The sequence below is a fragment of the Microtus oregoni genome, unplaced genomic scaffold (genome assembly GCF_018167655.1).
Source record: "Microtus oregoni isolate MIOR12 unplaced genomic scaffold, Mior012 000109F_ref0000275, whole genome shotgun sequence".
Taxonomy (NCBI): domain Eukaryota; kingdom Metazoa; phylum Chordata; class Mammalia; order Rodentia; family Cricetidae; genus Microtus; species Microtus oregoni.
The window spans coordinates 3,298,169-3,319,581 of record NW_024544727.1 but is presented as its reverse complement, the minus strand read 5'-3'; the positions used below and the strand labels follow the sequence as shown (position 1 = coordinate 3,319,581).

The following is a 21,413-nucleotide window of genomic DNA, read 5'->3' as shown; positions in this document are numbered from 1 at the left end:
AGAAACCGAAACACTGACTTCCATAGTGGTTGCACAAGATTGCATTCCCACCAGCAATGGATGAGGGTACCCCTTCCTCCACAACCTCTCCAGCAAAGGCTTTTAATATCCTCTCCCTCTTCCTATCCACCCAACATTAAATTCTTTCTTTAAGAAAAAGGGGCCTATATGGTCAGGCAATACTGACATGTGCCTTTAATATCAGCACTTGGGAGGCAGACTGATCTGTCCAGCATGGTCTGTTGAGAAAGGTACAGGGCAACCAACGATACACAAAGAAACCCTTCCTGGGAAGAAAACCTGTAAAAACACTAAACTATAAACAAATAAAATACACAGCAAAAAAACTCTAGAGTCCATTTTATTTTGCTCAAGTTCTCCTGAATATGAGGCTTCATGGAAGTGCTTGATATACCCAGTATCCTTCCATTAGAGAAGATTGATTGTCCATCTTCCAGCAGATATAAATGATATTTCATTGGTAGCTTTTACCCTCGCATCTAGGTATTCATTCATTTTATACTTTTATTCATTTTTATCAAAATAAATTAGATTAAGATAGAACTATCACATCAAAATTGGACATTACAAGCCAACAAGTAAAAGAATACAATCGAAGAATCAGGGACTCATTCTTTCTCACACTTTGTAATTCCATACAAATACTGAACTGAAAGTCATATTATATAGACAGAGGACCTGTTACAAAATTCTACTTCTGTAGTAATAAGGGCGGCAGGGCTGTGTCCCTGGCACCCAGCTGCCCCCACGGCTAGCTTTACCCAAAATAATTACACGGAAACTGTATTCTTTTATCACTGCTTGGCCCATTTCTATCTAGCCTCTTCTAGGCTAATTCTCACATATTAATTTAGCCCATTTCTAATCATCTGTGTTGCGCCAGTAGCTGCGCTTACCGGGAAGATTCTAGCCTATGTCCATACTGGGTTGGAGCTTCATAGTGTGCGGCTGCCCAGGAGCCAGGAGCATGGCTTCTCCCTCAGGCGTCTGCTCCCAAGAGCACACCTCCCCTATGTGGAAAGTAACCCCACACTCACTATGGAGAAGCTGCTGAGCAGACACTTTCTCTCCCCACATGGGAGCCCAAGGCGCAGTGCATGAAAGAGACTGATTTCTTCAGGAAGGGCTAAACTGGAAGGCTGGCTCCCAGAACCCTCCCATTTGACTGTCGGGTCTGCTAGAGGCTCTGATTAGTTAGTGAGGTCTAAGTATCAGAACCATGTGAGCAGAAGGGAAACAGCACAGAATTCCCAGAACTGGCTGCAAATATAAAGACAGGCATATCTCAGATTGGCTGGAGATTTACATCAAATTCAACAGCAAGACTCTTGCAAAGGTAAATCAATGGGTTTGGTTTTAAAAGGAAGTATACAAATTCAGAAAGAGGCTAATCAGGCAATGTTGCACAAGAGGAATATTGGGTAAATCAAGAACATTATAAACAAAGTCCACAGTGGTGCTAGAACTGATAACCACAGTTTCCATCCTTCTGTGGAAAGTCTAGGGTTCTGAGGATCTGAAACAACCCTTTTCCAAAGGCCCTGGCCCCACATCTTTACCAGCTCTCCCAAGCATATTCCTGATAATAGAGACAGAGCTCTGCTGTTTCTCTATACATCATTGCCTAAGAGAAACCTCCCAAAGCCTAGGCAGGTTGCCAAAGTCAGAGAGGCCTAGTTTCAAGTATTTTCTAGAAGTTCTGTGCTTAGCATTTGACATTTAAGTGAAAGGCCCATTTGGAGTTAATTTGTGGAAGTTGTAAATGGCATCTCATGTACTGAGCAGTACTCCAGTACTAAGTCGCAATGTAGAAGACTAGAATTGGTGATATAATGGATTGACGAATGCTTAGGAGAGTTAGTCACACCAAGTAGAATTTACCTGAGGGAGGGCTGGCTCAGAAATACTCCAAAGACAAGTAGTATGTTAATCAGGATTATTAAAGATTTGGATGCTCAAATGTAAATATTTATTTAACTTTTATTTATACATGTCTGTAGTGAAAAGAGCAAATGAGATACTCACTTATATAATGGATAAAGAGGCTGCCTGTGTAACTCTCTAGAGTAAGCTGGAGCATCATAGTTTTAAGAGGGATTTCTTAGTTGTGTTGTACTGGATGCTGTAAACATCAATTACATGATATTTTCTTATGTATTTGCTGTTTCTTGGAATCAACTACATACTTACTTTAAAACCCAAAAGCATGGTTATAGTAGTGATGCCATGGATCATATGAATAACGCCTTGTGTTTATCTAATGTTTAGTTGAACAGTTTGTACCGAGGAAAAACAAATTTATTACATTATCATATACAGTTTCTATTCAGCTTTCTTTCATTTGTTGTTGCTCAGCACTATCTTAAGACAAACGTTTGGTATCTTCCCATGATCACCCATGGCTGCTTACAAAGGATGACCACCATCAGTTTTGCTGAATGTTGATATTCCATCAAGAAAATAGCATCCCATTTGATCTTAGTACACAGCCTCTTTTCCAGGCAACTATATGCAATTCATCCCTAATGACATGGGACATTGTGGTTTTAAGAATGAGCTAGAGTATGTAGCCAGGGAACCATTTGAGTGGATCTTGATTCTGTGTTAGCACCTATGAGAAATCCATTTTTGAAAGTGGGAATTTAAACCGGGCAGTGGTGGCGCACGCCTTTAATCCCAGCACTTGGGAGGCAGAGTCAGGCAGATCTCTGTGAGTTCAAGACCAGCATGGTCTACAAGAGCTAGTCCCAGGACAGGCTACAAAACCACAGAGAAATTTACCATGAGTGTCCATGGAGAAAAATGTTGTAATGGAGAGTATATGGGCAGTGGAAGTGTAGAGAGAAGGTAAGCTCCACATATGCAGCTATGGGAGAGCCATTGTACATACTGGATGGAGACATGCCTTGTGCTGCTTCTGTGTATCTTAGTTAGAGCTTCTATTGCTGTGAAGAGACACCATGACCACAGCAACACTTACAAGGGAAAATATTTGATTTGGCCTGGCTTACAGTTTCAGAGGATTTAGTCCATTATCATCATGGCAGAAAGCATGGAGAAAGAGCTGAGTGTTCTACATCCAGATCAGCAGGCAGCAGAAAGTGATTATGGTATGCCATAATCAACAAGGCCACATCTCCTAATAGTGCCTCTCCATGGGACTTTGGGGGTCATTTTGATTCAAACAACCACAGAATCAAAACCCCTTTTATGTATCTTTTCAACCATGCTCAGTAACTAAGCTCAATAAACACACTGGTTGGTTCCCAGAATGGACTTTGGTGAAATTGTAGTTTGTATCTTCATTGGTAATTATGGTTATGGGATAGAAACTGCTTCTGCCCCTTCCATGGGGGAGAAAATTCTCACAACAGATCATAAACATATTTGTTAATGTTCCAACTTATGATGATATTAGCAGAAAGGAAGAAGTACATAAAAGAACATGTTAGAAGAACATAAATATGTAAATGACCATAATAAAAAAGGACTTAGATGTATGAACAAGATTAAGACTAGATGGCTCCAGGATAAAGAAGACTGGAAAGGTTTTACAAGCTATGAAGTTCTGAGTAAGTTGTTTAAGGTACATAAGGATGAGACTTAGGAATCATTTATTTATTAAAGTTTGCAAGGTCAGATTCCAACTATTTCAAGGAGTGGTTGAAAGGTATGCCAAAGAAAGTTTATTGAGTTGTGTCTGACTCCTGAAGTATTATAAAGTAGTTAAAAGCACAAAACTAGTATAAAACTGATCTTCTAGTGTTTAATAATCATTCTTAGAAGCTATTCTAATGTCATTACAGGGACCAAAAGGGGGAATATTTCTCTCATTTCTATACAAGATCAGTGAGGTCCATAGGAACAAAGGCTATCTATTGATCATTTATTGTCCTGTTCATGGAGCCCATAGAGAACCCAATCGATGAATTGGAATCATTATCAAGTGTACAAAAGGAGGATCAATGTGGGAAAGATTTCTTCAAGGCTTCACAGGAAGCCACAGTACATAAAGCAAAGCTTTTGACTTATCCTCATATTGATGGACAACTGATAACAGAGAGACATGAAGAATCTGAGGTTCCTTCCAAGCACAAGTGACCTCTAAAGACTAGATGCTCAACTGGCATTGACAACACAGAAAGAAAGATTAATTTTTGACACCTGCATCGGCCTTCAGTACTCAACAAGAAATTTTAATGAAAAGATAAGAGGATTGCTAACAACACAACAGTTCACACTCCACGGACATTAGATGTAAGTCTACATGAGATGTTAGTTACCTAGCCAATCTCAGTAATATTTTCTTAATAAAAAGATTCTGTACGGATGTGAGACATCAGACCTTGGCTCCTAGAGCACCTTCACACAGCAAAGAAGGACAGGCTCAGGATTGTTTTAACCTCCAAATTAAATGATACTAAATACCTCTCTTCTCCCTATCCAGAAGTCACATGGGGAGGGCATCATGCTGACTTCTGGCTGATGAAACAGGTATAAAATGGTGTGACAGTTGGTTGTGGGCTCATCACTCTTGAGTCCAACTGTAGAAGTTAAGTGGAATCCTCTAACAGATGGAAGCTATTGTGAGTCCGTCAAGAATGTCTTATGGACTTTGGATATGTTAGTGCTTCCCAGACAACTCTGTCTACATCTGAGACTTTGGTCTTTATGAGAGGCTCTATGGAAGGGTACCATAATACTACCACCTGATGCCAAAAAAAATTCAGCTTAGGGGCTGGAGAGATGGCTCAGTGGTTAAGAGCACTGCCTTCTCTTCCAAAGGTCCTGAGTTCAATTCCAAGCAACCACATGGTGACTCACAACCATCTGTTGTGAGATCTGGTGCGCTCTTCTGGCCTGTAGGAATACATGCAGACAGAATACTGAGAATACTGTATACATAATAAATAAATTTAAAAAAATTCAGCTGAAACAAACCAGAACAGTCATTCCCCGATCACATAATGGTAGTTAGTATTACCTCTTCAAAGGAAGGTGGGATAAGAACTGGAGGTAGAAATAAAATATACAATTTAGGGAAAAAGAAAAACAACTCACATGGCTCCCTATTGGCTCCCTCATAGATCACAATCTACTTTCCCACTGGTGCTCCTGATTGCTAGGCTTGCCCAGAGTCCCTCAAGAGCTAGACTTGCCCAGCTGAGCCTCAAGACAGTAGCAGTTCCCTTACTAGATGAGCAGAAATCAAATTACTAAGCCAGCACAGCCCTTCCCAGCTCTGCCATTACACCCTAGGGAAACACAGGGCTCTAGTTTGAAAAATTGGTATTTTAGTAGAAACTTTTCCAGTCTCTCAGAGCACTTCTTGTTCCTCTTCCAAAATATAGTGTCCCTTGTGTGCATGTTCCAATACCCTTTCCCTCATAGTTCACATATTCTGAAGCCAAACATAGGCTACACTCAAACAGCAACTCTTGATAAAGCAAGATTTGTGATTTTTCTAATTTCTGGAAAGTCTTAGAGGCAAGAAATGAATTTGTCACACATGAAGCACATTTTAGTATCTACCTCAAATGTTTCAAAGTAGAAACCACAATGAAGTGATCTCTAACATCAGTCTTCAGTGAACATGGCTCTAATTTACTTCCTTCAAGGCTATTACAAAAATAAATGAAACATGTTTTTTTTCTTGAAGCTGAACACAACTGTGATGTCCAACGTCTTTACAAAATCATTTTCAGGAATAGAGTTTTTCTCTCATATGTGTTTATCCCTATTTCTTGACTTCAACATGATACAAACAGGCTTTAAAATATTTACAGCACTAGAAACATGGCTGGGCAATTAAGAAATATTCATTCCTAGGACCAAGGCCTAATTTTTGACAACTTCCTGTAATTCTTGCTACAAGATGATTCGAGGGTCAAACATTCTCAGAAGCAAACATGAAAACTTTACATACTCACACAAACATATAATGACATCACACAATTACAATTAAAACAACTCTTTAAACAAACAATTTTTCACACATGCAACTTTCTCTCTTATAAGCATTCATTCCTATAACACAGGCATTGAGGCACCTTCAAAATAACTATGCTATAAGCAAAGGCTTTATCACACTAATTACATTCATTAGATTTCTCTCCAGTATGTCTTCTTTCATGTATTTGGAGATGACTCTGACGTGCAAAGGCTTTTCCACACTGATTACATTCATAGGGCTTCTCTCCAGTATGTGTTCATTTATGTTCTTGTAGATGACCATGCCATGCAAAGGCTTTTCCACACTGATTACATTCATAGGGCTTCTCTCCAGTATGGCTTCTTTCATGTTTTCGGAGATAACTGTGACATGCAAAGGCTTTTCCACACTGATTACATTCATAGGGCTTCTCTCCAGTATGTGTTCTTTTATGTTCTTGTAGATGACAATACCATGCAAAGGCTTTTCCACACTGATTACATTCATAGGGCTTCTCTCCAGTATGGCTTCTCTTATGTTTTTGGAGACTACTATGATGTGCAAAGGCTTTTCCACACTGATTACATTCATAGGGCTTCTCTCCAGTATGGCTTCTCTTATGTTTTTGGAGAATACTATTACGTGCAAAGGCTTTTCCACACTGATTACATTCATAGGGCTTCTCTCCAGTATGGCTTCTTTCATGTATTTGGAGACTACTATGATGTGTAAAGGCTTTTCCACACTGATTACATTCATAGGGCTTCTCGCCAGTATGTATTCTTTTATGTTCTTGTAGATAACCATGCCATGCAAAGGCTTTTCCACACTGATTACATTCATAGGGCTTCTCTCCAGTATGGGTTCTTTCATGATGTTGAAGATGGCTGTGTTGTGCAAAGGCTTTTCCACACTGATTACATTCGTAGGGCTTCTCTCCAGTATGGCTTCTTTCATGTATTTGGAGACTACTATTACGTGCAAAGGCTTTTCCACACTGATTACATTCATAGGGCTTCTCTCCAGTATGGCTTTTTTCATGTTTTCGGAGACTACTGTGATATGCAAAGGCTTTTCCACACTGATTACATTCATAGGGCTTCTCTCCAGTATGTGTTCTTTTATGTTCTTGTAGATGACAATGCCATGCAAAGGCTTTTCCACACTGATTACATTCATAGGGCTTCTCTCCAGTATGGGTTCTTTCATGATGTTGAAGATGGCTGTGTTGTGCAAAGGCTTTTCCACACTGATTACATTCGTAGGGCTTCTCTCCAGTATGGCTTCTTTCATGTATTTGGAGACTACTATTACGTGCAAAGGCTTTTCCACACTGATTACATTCATAGGGCTTCTCTCCAGTATGGCTTTTTTCATGTTTTCGGAGACTACTGTGATATGCAAAGGCTTTTCCACACTGATTACATTCATAGGGCTTCTCTCCAGTATGTGTTCTTTTATGTATCTGAAGAGGACTGTGATGTAAAAAGGCTTTACCACATTCGTTATGTTCAAAGGGTTTCAATCTAGTATGTGTTCTTTCAAACCTGTGTAGATAACTGTCACATGTGAAGGCTTTAACACATTGAGTATATACAGATGTTTTCTCTCTAGTTTGACTTTTTTCATGCCTGTAATGATAGTGGGACATGTTAAAGAATTAGCACATTCATTGTTGAATATTTTTATCTGTATGAATTAATTTTACAATTTGGTCCAATTTTAAAGAGAAATAATATCTTAAGGTTTTATCACCATGTTTACAATCTTGTTGTTCCCCTTCATTAAGGCTTGTTTTGCATCTTTGAAGACAATAGATAACAACCTTTATAACATGGTTCACATTTACAGACTCTTTCTTCTGTATGAGAATTTTTACCTATTTGAAGAGAACTGAAAAATCTCAGAACTTCACCACCCTTGTTGCATTCATAAAGTTTCCTATAGCCGGGCGGTGGTGGCGCACGCCTTTAATCCCAGCACTTGGGAGGCAGAGGCAGGCGGATCTCTGTGAATTCGAGGCCAGCCTGGTCTACAAGAGCTAGTGCCAGGACAGGCTCCAAAGCTAAAGAGAAACCCTGTCTCGAAAAACTAAAAAAAAAAAATAAATAAATAAAGTTTCCTATATTGTGAGTGATACTACATTTGGTAAGTGAACTATGACAAACAGAAGTACTTACACAGTCCTGGTACTCATGATGCTTTTCTGAAATGTGAGCTTACTGATATATTAACAATGAGGCTAGAAAACCAATTACTTATATACTTGTCCAACAAATTCAACAAGTATATTCATAATGGGGACTGCTACATATCTTCTAATTGTTCTGAGAAAAAGGTATGTTATCTATTTTCACATCCCTATGCTCATGGGGCTTGTATCCAGAGTAACATATGACATACCTAGTAAAAGAAAAATAACAAATATAAGGTTTCCACATTGAGTTCACACAGTTTGACTTTATGTTCATAGACTTGTGGTATATGGATTAAGGCCTCTCCATAACAGCTGCCCCTTGACTGATGACTTTAACTGCCCCCTCACTAAACTTTGCACAGTCACAAGTCTATGAGTTAAACTACCTTTTCTATGGACTATTAGTATAATAGAGTTTTAGAGAGATACTTATCACCTTTTCAATATGTATATATTTTATATATATATATATATATTCATGAAATAAATAGATTGATAATTCTACAATATAGCTCTCATCATATTATGACTCAAATTTTAATATAGGTTAAGACATTGTTTCCTTATCTTCCTTCTTAAAAGAATGGCTTGCAAATGCAGTTCACTTATCTGAAATTAAGGTATATGATTTTGTGAGAATTTAAAAATCATCAATGCACTTTAGTATTTACACTGTTGCTTTTGTTTAAAGCTTATAGGATGGATTACACATTCTTCAGAGATACAATTCTATCAGCTTACACATGAAAATTACCTTTCATGTCTTCTAGAACTTTGACAATGTTCTTCAATATTATGGTCTTCCCAACTGTATCCTAAAATATAATGCCAGAATATGTATGTTATATATTGAAATGTGTAAAAAAAAATTTGTTACCATTTGCATTGAACCTTGCAGCCATGCCTGATTTATTCATTTCATTCTTCTTCTTCCTCAATCATATTACAAAAGAGAACCAGCTACCAATGAACAATTGTCCCCTTATTTTAAAACATGAAATATAATTCAGTCTTACCTATACTAGTAAGGTTTCTGTAGGTTTCCAACATCACATCTTTGTAGAGACTCCTCTGGGTAGGATCCAGCAAAGTCCATTCTTCCCAAGTGAAGTCGATATGTACATCATCATAGGTCACTGCATTCTGAAATATTCCATACATTTGTACAACAGAAATCATGACTTTGACAACACTGCAAATGTATACTTCTTTGACAGTATAGTCATATAACTTTGGTGCTCCCCATACTTATTCTATGAAATAGACATAATGTAATTACCAAGTCACTTTAGAAACAAACTGAATGGAAGATTCACCTCTGTAATTTATGAACCCTTTGAAATGCCTATTAACAAACAATAAAAGATAAGTAAACAGATCAACAGTACAGAGGACACATGAGAGAAATTGTATGGATGATTAATTTCTAACTACAAAAAAAGAAAAGTAAGATAGGCAAGCTGGGTGTATTGAATCATGCCTTTAATCCTTGCACTCAGAAGGCAGAGGCATATATCTATCTGCCTCTGAGTTGAATGGCCTAGTCCATGCAATCACTTCTAGGACAGCCATAAATATATATTAAGGATCTGTTTCCATTTAAAAGTCAATCAAACAAACATAAAAGATAGAAAGAACTCAGAGGTTTTTGCTGTAGTTCCTGAAAAGAGTTATCTATTTACTCCAGCTCTTTATTCATCTATGAGAAACCTGAAGTGTCTCAATTTAAACTGCAACATAAATAAGATTTTACTAAAAGGCACTGGATGTTTAAAAAGTTATAATTGGACAAATGAAAGCATCAAATATATATGTTGATTACAAATAATCAACACTGAGCAGGAAAGATGTTTCAACAGTAAAGAGTACTCCTGGTCTGACTCAAGGAATTACATGGGGGGATCACAACTATTCATTATTCCAAGTTCAGGGTTCCTAGTTCCATCTTTTAATCAATGTAAGGATCAGGCACTCACATGGTACATATCCATGTACAAGTAAATACTCATATTAAAATAAAAATTCAAACAAACAAAATAGGAAGGAAGAAGGTGATGCACCTGCAATCCAATGACTCAGAAAGCACAACCAGTATCAATGTCATGAATACATGCCATCCTGGGAAACATAATGATACCCTCTGTCAAATTTTAAAATTCAAGATATGGGTGAAGCTCAGTACAACAGCATATGCTTGATAGGAACAAAACCATCATACAACAATATAAAAACAAAAAAATCAAGGCCCACTTTTAATCCCAGTACTTGGGAATCAGGGTCAGGGGATCTCTGAGTTTGAAGCCAGCCTGGTATACACAGCAACTTTCAGGACATATAGGGGTATACAGACAAATCTGGTATTCAGAAATAAACAAACAAAAATGAAAACTGTAGGCTACCAAACTGTCTTAGGATCAAATAGCAGTTAATTTTGCTGAATCTTATGTGATTTGGTGATGGAGTTTATAATGGTAGGGAAGTCATGACAGCAAAAGAAGAAAGCTGACTGATTAGTATCAACCACAACATAGCAGGCACAAAGAACAGGGAATAGGTTGTGGCTATAGAAACTCATATCACATGTCCAATGAGGAATTTCATCCAGAAAGGCTCCTCCTCCTACTGGATTCACAAGCAATCAAATGAAAGTTGACAAGAAGAGGGACAAGTTCAAATACATCTTCCTATATGAGAGGTTTTCATTCAATCAATTACATTCTGACCTGGGTCACAATAGGCTCATGGCAACCAATGAAGAAAAATGCGTTTAGGGTTACAGTTAAGAATCACTTTGCTTACACCTTCCATAAGTTGAATGCTTATGTGAATGGAGTCTTACCATTAGAGCACCTTGCTAGGCTTCCATTCTATAGCAAGGGCCTTCTCTATAATGGTGATAAAATCCTTGAAAATCCCTGCCTGTTCCAGTAATTGACTACCATAATAAACTGCTTTTTCATTTTCATTTATTTCTGCCCCATTTGGTGTTTTTTTTTTACTGTAGTCTTGAATGAATCATCAGTAATAACCATCCACCACACTCAATATTCCATTTAAGGAATTAGCTCATATTTTTAAATTCTGCTTTACTAAATTTCCAGGTCAGAGGCAGAAAAAGAAATATTTTGGATCCAAAATATCACACAAATAACCTCCAGCTTAATCAATTTCAACTGAAATTCTATGATTTCAATCTCCACTTTCTGTCATTTCTCTTAACATTTCCATCTTTCGCTGTTTAGTTGCTGAGGAATCCCATCAGGACGGGTGAGTGTGTGCTACCCAGGGGCGGGCGGACTGTCCCAGAAGAGAGCATAAACCCCCTCCCCCAGCTCCTTCTGCAGGGCTGTCTTTCTTTCGCACGACCAAGCACCCCCAGCACCCCTCCCCAACCCTGCCCCGCTGTATGCTAGGACCAGTGCTCAACTACAGTCTTAAGCTCCTAAACTAAGGCGACCCACCCAGAGCGGTGAGTGCCTGCCAGCCGGGCAGGCCTCAGGGTCCCCTGTAAGGGAGCCGGGCACCTTCAGCTCCGGCACCAGGCTTCCTGCGCGCTCCTGGATACCCCTACCCCCCCCCCCCCCCCCCCCCCCCCGGCTCCATTCATCCTGTTGGCCCTGGATCATTGGGCTACCGGCGGCCCTGTTTAGTTGCTGAGGAATCCCATCAGGACGGTTGAGGAGGAATCCCATCTGGACGGGAACGGTTCCTGCTTCTACACTGAAGAGATATACCCTGAGAGTCAATCACAGCAAAGTCTGGACCAAGAGACCAGGCCTCTCCTGGCTCCATTTGAAGGAAGAGATGGGAAGGCGCCAATACAAGAATTCCTCCAACAATCTGAAAGGCAACATGACATCACCAGAAACCAGGGATCCCGAAATAAGAAGAATTGTACACCCTACTCCTGAAGAAATAGAAGAAATCGACTCAAAAGTGAACTATATGAAAATAATAGAGGACCTTAAACAGGAGGTGAAAAACTGCCATAAACAATTAGAGATTACAAACAAAAAGGTAGAGGAAATGAATAAATCGCTCAAAGACACGCAAGAAAACCAAGAGAAACAAGAAAAAGCAATCAAACAGGTTAGGGAAGCGGTTCAAGACATGAAGAATGAAATGGAAGCAATGAAGAAAGCACAAACCGAGGGAAGAATGGAGATGGAAAATCTAGGTAAACGAACAGGAATGACAGAAACAAGTACTAACAACAGATTACAAGAGATAGAAGAGAGAATATCAGACACTGAAGATACCATAGAAAAAATAAACACACTGATCAAAGAAAACAGCAAAACCAACAAATTCTCATCACAAAACATTCAGGAAATTTGGGACACAATAAAAAGACCAAACCTAAGAATAATTGGAGTAGAAGAAGGAGAAGAAGTGCAGCTCAACGGTACAGAAAATATACTTAATAAAATTATAGAAGAAAACTTTCCCAACCTTGTAGTAATATGGGGCGGCAGGGCTGCGTTCCCCACACCCGGCCGCCCACATGGCTAGCTTATGCACCAAAATAATTACACAGACACTGTATTCTTTTAAGCACTGCTTGGCCCTTTAGCTCTAGCACTTACAGGCTAACTCTCACATCCCGATCAACCCATCTCTAATAATCTGTGAGAACCGGTCTTACCGGGAAGATTCTAGCCTAGTCCATCCTGGGTTGGAGCTTCATGCCTTGAGCGGGGCATCGCATCTCTCCCAGGCGTCTGCTCCAGAGAGGAGAGCTGTCGAGTCCCTGAGCTCACTTCCTCTTCCTCCCAGCATTTTGTTCTGTTTACTCCTCCCACCTATCCTCTAACCAATAAAATGGGCCAGGGCAGTGCCTTTATTAGCCAATGACCTTCCTCCATCACAACCTGAAGAAAGAGGTACCTATGAAGGTTCAAGAAGCATACAGAACACCAAATAGGCTGGATCAAAAAAAAACATCCCCTCGACATATAATAATCAAAACACAAAATACACAGAATAAAGAAAGAATATTAAGAGCCGCAAAGGAAAAAGGCCAAGTTACTTATAAAGGTAAACCTATCAGACTTACACCTGACTTCTCTATGGAAACCATGAAAGCCAGAAGGTCCTGGATAGATGTACTACAAAAACTAAGAGATCATGGATGCAAGCCCAGACTACTATATCCAGCCAAGCTTTCGTTCACTATAAATGGAGAAAACAAAATTTTCCAGGATAAAAACAAATTCAAACAATACGTAGCCACAAATCCAGCCTTACAGAAAATTATAGAAGGAAAATCACTAACCAAGGAGTCCAACAATGCCCACAATAACTCAGTCATCTAGAGACCTTTCACCAGCGCAACTCAAAGAAGGGAAACACACAAACCCTACTACTAAAAAAGTGACCGGAGTTAACAACCACTGGTCATTAATATCACTTAATGTCAATGGGCTCAACTCACCTATAAAAAGGCACAGGCTAAGGGATTGGATACGAAAACAGGATCCAATGTTCTGCTGTCTACAAGAAACACACCTCAACCACAAAGACAGGCACCTACTCAGAGTAAAGGGCTGGGAAAAGGCTTATCAAGCAAATGGACCTAAGAAACAAGCAGGTGTGGCCATACTAATTTCTAAGAAAGTTGACTTCAAACTTAAATCAATCAGAAGAGATGGAGAGGGACATTTTATACTCATAACAGGAACAATTCATCAGGATGAAGTCTCAATCCTGAATATCTATGCCCCGAATATAAAAGCGCCCACATATGTAAAAGAAACATTACTAAAACTCAAGGCAGACATCAAACCACACACACTAATAGTAGGAGACTTCAACACTCCTCTCTCACCAATGGACAGGTGAATCAAACAGAAACCTAACAGAGAAATTAGAGAATTAATGGAGGTAATGAAGCAAATGGACTTAACAGACATCTATAGATTATTCCACCCGAAGAGGAAAGAATATACCTTCTTCTCTGCAGCTCATGGAACCTTCTCGAAAATTGACCACATACTTGATAACAAAGCTAACTTACACAGTTAAAAAAAAATATTAGTAACCACCTGTGTCTTATCAGATCACCATGGATTAAAGTTAGAATTAAACAACAATGCTACCCCCAGAAAGCCTACAAACTCATGGAAACTGAACAGTCAACTTCTGAACCATACCTGGATTAAGGAAGAAATAAAGAAAGAAATAAATGTCTTCCTTGAATTCAATGAAAATAAAGAAACAACATACTCGAACTTATGGGACACTATGAAAGCAGTCCTGAGAGGAAAGTTCATAGCACTAAGTGCCCACCTAAAGAAAACAGAGAAAGCACATACTGGAGACTTAACAGCCCACCTGAAAGCTCTAGAAAAAAAAGAAGCAGACTCACCTAGGAGGAGTAGAAGATTGGAAATAATCAAACTGAGGGCTGAAATCAACAAAATAGAAACACAGAAAACAATCCAAAGAATCAATGAAACAAAAAGCTGGTTCCTGGAGAAAATCAACAAGATTGATAAACCCCTATCCAAACTAATCAAACGGCAGAGAGAGAATACGCAAATTAAAAAGATCAGAAATGAAAAGGGGGACATAACCACAGACACAGAGGAAATTCAGAGAATCATCAGATCATATTACAAAAGCCTGTATAACACAAAGCTGGAAAATGTAAAAGAAATGGACACTTTTGTAGATAAATACCATATACCAAAGTTACACCAGGACCTGGTGAACAATCTAAACAGACCTGTTGGTCGCGAAGAATTAGAAGCTGTTATCAAAAACCTCCCTACCAAAAAAAGCCCAGGACCAGATGGTTTCAATGCGGAATTCTACCAGAACTTCCAAGAAGAGCTAATACCCATACTCCTTAATGTATTCCACAATATAGAAACAGAAGGGTCATTACCTAATTCCTTTTATGAAGCTACAGTTACTCTGATACCAAAACCACACAAAGACTCAACCAGGAAAGAGAATTACAGGTCAGTCTCACTCATGAACATCGACGCAAAAATCCTCAACAAAATACTGGCAAACCGAATCCAAGAACACATCCGAAAAATTATCCATTATGATCAAGTAGGCTTCATTCCTGAGATGCAGGGCTGGTTCAACCTACGAAAATCTATCAATGTAATCCAGCATATAAATAAACTGAAGGAAAATAACCATATGATCATCTCATTAGATGCTGAAAAAGCATTCGACAAAATTCAACATCCATTTATGTTAAAAGTCTTGGAGAGATTAGGGATACAAGGGTCATACCTAAATATAATAAAAGCTATATACAGCAAGCCGACAGCTAACATCAAATTAAACGGAGAGAAACTCAAAGCCATCCCGCTTAACTCAGGAACACGACAAGGATGTCCACTCTCTCCATACCTCTTCAATATAGTACTTGAAGTTCTAGCAATAGCAATAAGACAACATAATGGGATCAAGGGGATTCGAATTGGAAAGGAAGAAGTTAAACTTTCGTTATTCGCAGATGATATGATAGTGTACTTAAGCGACCCCCAAAACTCCACCAAAGAACTTTTACATCTGATAAACAGCTTTAGTAATGTGGCAGGATACAAGATCAACTCCAAAAAATCAGTCGCCCTCTTATACACAAAGGATAGGGAAGCAGAGAGGGAAATCAGAGAAGCTTCACCATTCACGATAGCCACAAACAGCATTAAATATCTTGGGGTAAATCTAACCAAGGAAGTGAAAGATCTATTTGACAAGAACTTTAAGGCATTGAAGAAAGAAATTGAAGAGGATACCAAAAAATGGATGAATCTACCTTGCTCTTGGATTGGGAGGATCAACATAGTAAAAATGGCAATTCTACCTAAGGCAATTTATAGATTCAATGCAATCCCCATCAAGATCCCATCAAAATTCTTCACAGATCTGGAGAGGACAATAATCAACTTTATATGGAAAAACAAAAAACCCAGGATAGCCAAAACAATCCTATACAATAAAGGATCTTCTGGAGGCATTACCATCCCTGACTTCAAACTCTATTACAGAGCTACAGTGATGAAAACAGTGTGGTACTGGCATAAAAACAGAGAAGTCGACCAATGGAATCATATCGAAGACCCGGATTTTAACCCACAAACCTATGAACACCTCATTTTTGATAAAGGAGCTAAAAGTATACAATGGAAGAAAGAAAGCATCTTCAACAAATGGTGCTGGCACAACTGGATGTCAACCTGTAGAAGAATGAAAATAGACCCACATCTTTCACCGTGCACAAAACTCAAGTCCAAATGGATTAAAGACCTCAATATCAGCCCGAACGCACTGAAAAGGATAGAAGAGAAAGTGGGAAAAACCCTACAACAGATGGGCACAGGAGATCGCTTCCTATGTATAACCCCAGAAGCACAGACATTAAGAGCAACATTGAATAAATGGGACCTACTAAAACTGAGAAGCTTCTGCAAAGCAAAGGATGCTGTCACTAAGACACAAAGGCAACCAAATGACTGGGAGAAGATCTTCACCAACCCCGCAACAGACAAAGGTCTGATCTCCAAAATATATAGAGAACTCAAGAAACTAGACTTTAAAATGCTAATTAACCCAATTAAAAAATGGGGCAATGATCTGAACAGAGAATTCTCAACAGAAGAAGTTCAAATGGCCAAAAGACACTTAAGGTCATGCTCAACTTCCTTAGCAATCAAGGAAATGCAAATCAAAACAACTTTGAGATATCATCTTACACCTGTGAGAATGGCTAAAGTCAAAAACACCAACGATAACCATTGCTGGAGAGGTTGTGGAGGAAGGGGTACCCTCATCCATTGCTGGTGGGAATGCAATCTTGTGCAACCACTATGGAAGTCAGTGTTTCGGTTTCTTAGGAAATTCGGGATCAACCTACCCCTGGACCCAGCAATACCACTCTTGGGAATATACCCAAGAAATGCCCTATCATATGACAAAAGCATTTGTTCAACTATGTTCATAGCAGTATTATTTGTAATAGCCAGAACCTGGAAACAACCTAGATGCCCTTCAATGGAAGAATGGATGAAGAAAGTATGGAATATATACACATTAGAGTACTACTCAGCGGTAAAAAACAATGACTTCTCGAATTTTGCATGCAAATGGATGGAAATAGAAAACACTATCCTGAGTGAGGTATCCCAGACCCAAAAAGATGAACATGGGATGTACTCACTCATAATTGGTTTCTAGCCATAAATAAGGGTCACGGAGTCTACAATAGGTGAATCTAAAGAAGCTAAGTAAGAAGGGGAACCCAAGGAAAAGCATATAGTTATCCTCTGGGCTAAGGGAAGTAGACAAAATTGCCGGGGAGAAAATTGGGATCTTGGGGTGGGGTGGGTTGGGGGTAAGGGGAGATGGGGAGAGAAAAGTTAGAAGGGAAGGAGGTCGGGCCTTGGGAAAGCAGGAGGATTGGGATAAAGGAAGGTTGGACAGGGGAGCACGGAACCACAATTCTTAGTTAAGGGAACCACTTTAGGGTTGGCAAGAGACCTGACCCTAGAGGGGCTCCCAGGTGCCCAAGCTGAGGTCCCCAGTTAGTTCCTTGGGCAGTTGAGAATAGGGAACCTGAAATGACCCTATCCTAGAGCAATACTGACGAATATCTTGCATATCATCATAGAACCTTCATCTGGTGATGGATGGAGATAGAGACAGAGACCCACACTGGAGCACTGGACTGAGCTCCCAAAGTCCCAATGAGGAGCAGAAGGAGGGAGAACATGAGCAAAGAAGTCGGGACCACGAGGGGTGCACCCACCCACTGAGACAGTGGAGCTGATCTATTGAGAGCTCACCAAGACCAGCTGGACTGTGACTGAAAAAGCATGGGATAAAACTGGACTCTCTGAACATGGCGAACTATGAGGGCTGATGAGACACAAAGGACAATGGCACGGGGGTTTGATCCTACGTAATGTGATGGCTTTGTGGGAGCCCAGCCAGTTTGGATGTTCACCTTCCTAGATATGGACGGAGGTGGGAGGTCCTAGGTCTTACCACAGGGCAGAAAACCCTGACTGCTCTTTGGACTGGAGAGGGAGGGGGAAAGGAGTGGGGGGAGGGGGAGAAGGGTGGGAGGAGGGGGCGTAGGGGGGGAGGAGGGGGAGGGAAATGGGAGGCTGGGAGGAGGTGGAAACTTGTTTTTTTTCTCCTTTTCTCAATAAAAAAAAACATTTCCATCTTTCTGATCCTACAAGAACAGCTAATTAATTCTGTGTACTACTTTCTAATTTTTTTGCCACCTAAAGTTTTGATATCTTCTATACTCTTCCAAGAGACATCATTCCCAGGTTCTCTCTAGCAACAATATTACTTTTGGTTCTCTATTTTTTGTTCTAACTTGCATTTATGTTGCTCCAATTAAATCTTTTAATGGAAAGCAGCTCAGACAATGAGTGGGGGTAATTTGGCTTCATCATTTTGGGAGCTTAGGATAGAAAAGCAAGCTAATAGTTGAAGGCAAAAATACATGGACAAGGAGTGTTTCATGGCTTTCTCTCTTGCCTAGTCAGATTGGTGCCTTTTGTATCCCAAGCCCACTTTCTTAGAGATATTGCCACCCACAGTGGAGGAGCCATCACACATCAATCATCAATCAACACAATCTCTCCCAGATATAGCAGTTTATGGCTTTTATGAACAAAGCCACTATGAACACAGTTGACCAAATGTCCTTGTGGTAGTATCTTTTGGGTATATGTTCAAGAGTGGTATACATTTGTCTTGAGGTAGATTGACTCCCAATTTCCTGAGGACTGCATATTAATTTCTAGATTGGCTGTACAAGTTTGCACTTGTGACAGCAATGAATTCCCTTGCTATATGTCCTTGCCAGCATTAGCTGTCACTTGTGTTATGGACCTTATCAGTTCTAAGACTTGTAAGATGAAAACTCAACGTAGTTTTGATATTCATTTCCCTAATGGCTAAGGATGTAGAACATGTCTTCAGGTGTTTCTCAGTCACTTTAGATTCCTTTACTGAGAATTCTGTTTAGAGGTGTTCCCCATTATAATTGGATTATTTGGTTTGTTGTTGTCTAGTTTTTTCAGTTCTTTAATATCCTAGGTGAGGAAACACAGGATCACATAGATAAACATGATATGTATTTACTTATAGGTGGATATTACCAGTTAAGTAAAGTATAATCACCGTAAACACAGTTAATCACAGTACAATCCATAGACACAGAGAGGCTAAGTAATAAGAACAGGTCTACAGGAGATGAATGCATCTCGTTGATAAGAAGAAATAAAACAGATTTTATGGGTGCAGTGGAGGCAGGTGGGGATGGAAACAGGAAGGATCAGGTGAGTGAAGAAAAGACAGATGGGGAGAAGACAGGGAGAGATAACTGGAATAGGGGAACTTTTAACAGGGGATGTAGAAACAGTATAGCGAAAACTTTCCTGGACCTATAAAGGTAACCCTAGTGAGGACTCCTAGTACTCAAGAGGAGGCTGAACTAGCCATCTTCTGTAACCACATAAGGTTCCCAGTGGAACTGCGACACCAAGCCAGCCACAAAACATTCAACCCACACTTGTACTACCTGCAAGATATGCTGGGACACTGGTGGCTTAGAGCTTTCTTAGTGGCCAATAGATGACTGGTCTAACTTGAAACTCATACTGTGAGAGGAAGTCCATAAGTGACACTGCCTAGATGGCCAGGAACCAGAAATTGAATGGCTCAGAACAGGGGTAGAACCAAATACAGTTGGCCAAGAAAAAAATATCAATGAAATGATTCATAACTATTTTCTGCTATTATCATAGATTGCTGTTTAGCCTACTTGTTATTAAAGAGGCTTCTTCCAGGGGCTGATGCAAGCCCATGCAGAGATCCCTACAAACAAAAAGTAGGAAGCAGTATGGAGAGAACTACTACCAAATTCCCAAATATTGCTTATAAACATTTGTTTACATTTAAAGGAGCCATGATACAGAGATAATAATACATTGGATTTGTATAGATTTTGACCTAATGATAAAAATTTAAGGTCAACTGTTTTATATATGTATATATACATATACATATATATACATATACATATATATATACACATATACATATATGTGTGTGTATGTGTGTTCTTGTTTAAGGTATTATATTTGTGCAGCTCATTTAAAGATGCAATGTATAGTTAAGAAATACAAATTAGACCCCCCAAGCCTGCCCTGTTGTCTGCAAGGTCCTTGGCTCAGGAACAGTTTCCTGCACCTGCACCAAGGCTACCCACCCAGAGGGGTGAGTGCCTGCCTACCAGGCAGGCCTGAAGGTCCCTGGCAAGGAAGTGTGGGCACCTTCAGCTTGTGATGGAGGGTCTCCTGTGTTCTACTCGACCCCACCTTGTTCCCCACCTTAGCCCTTTTGTCCGCAGGTCCTTAGGCTACCAGGCGTCCCTGTTTCAGTGCTGAGGAGTTCCATTTGGATAGTGCTGAGGAGTTTCATACAGACAGGAACAGTTCCTGCTTCTACACTGAGGAGATTAACCAAGAGAATCAGTCACAGCAAAGACTAGACCAAGATACCAGGCCTCTCCTGTCTTCATTTGAAGGAAGTGATGGGCAGGTGCCAATGCAAGAATTCCTGCAACAACCTGAAAGGCAACATGACATCACCAGAATCTAAAGATACCAAAACAAGAAGAATCAAACACCCTACTCCAGAAGAAATAGAAGATATCGACTTTAAATGGAACTATGTGAAAATGGACCTTAAACAGGAGGTGAAAAATTGCCATGAAGAAATAGTGATGGACAAACAAAAAGGTAGAGGAAATTAATAAACCTCTCAAAGATACCCAAGAAAAACAAGAGAAACAAGAAAGAGCAATCAAACAGGAAAGGAAAACAGTTCAAGACTTGAAGAATGAAATGGAGGTAATGAAGAAAACACAAACCAAGGGAAGGCTGGGGATGGAAAATCTGGGTAAAGAAACAGGAACTACAGAGACAAGTATTACCAACAGAATACAAGAGATAGAAGAAAGAATCTCAGACACTGAAGATACCACAGAGAAAATGAACGCACTGAACAAAGAAAACAGCAAATACAACAAATGCTCCTCACAAAACATTCAGGAAATCTGGGACACAATAAAATGACCAAACCTAAGAAAAATAGGGGTAGAAGAAGGAAAAGTACAGATCAATGGTTCAGAAAATATATTTAATAAAATTATAAGCCGGGCGGTGGTGGCGCACACCTTTAATCCCAGCACTTGGGAGGTAGAGGCAGGCGGATCTC

At 39.7% G+C, this 21,413-nt stretch overlaps 1 protein-coding gene across 1 annotated transcript in view; it reads right to left on the bottom strand.

The window, feature by feature from the left end:
- Positions 1 to 6,230: 6,230 nt before the first annotated feature.
- Positions 6,231 to 21,413, bottom strand: part of LOC121443590 (zinc finger protein 431-like) — a 28,173-nt gene continuing 12,990 nt past the window's right edge. The window contains exons 2-4 of the mRNA XM_041645405.1: positions 9,167 to 9,293; positions 8,905 to 8,965; positions 6,231 to 7,500 (exon numbers count right to left, since the gene is read on the bottom strand). Coding sequence (XP_041501339.1) covers positions 6,231 to 7,500; positions 8,905 to 8,965; positions 9,167 to 9,293 — 1,458 coding nt within the window. The remainder of the gene's footprint in view (positions 7,501 to 8,904; positions 8,966 to 9,166; positions 9,294 to 21,413) is intronic.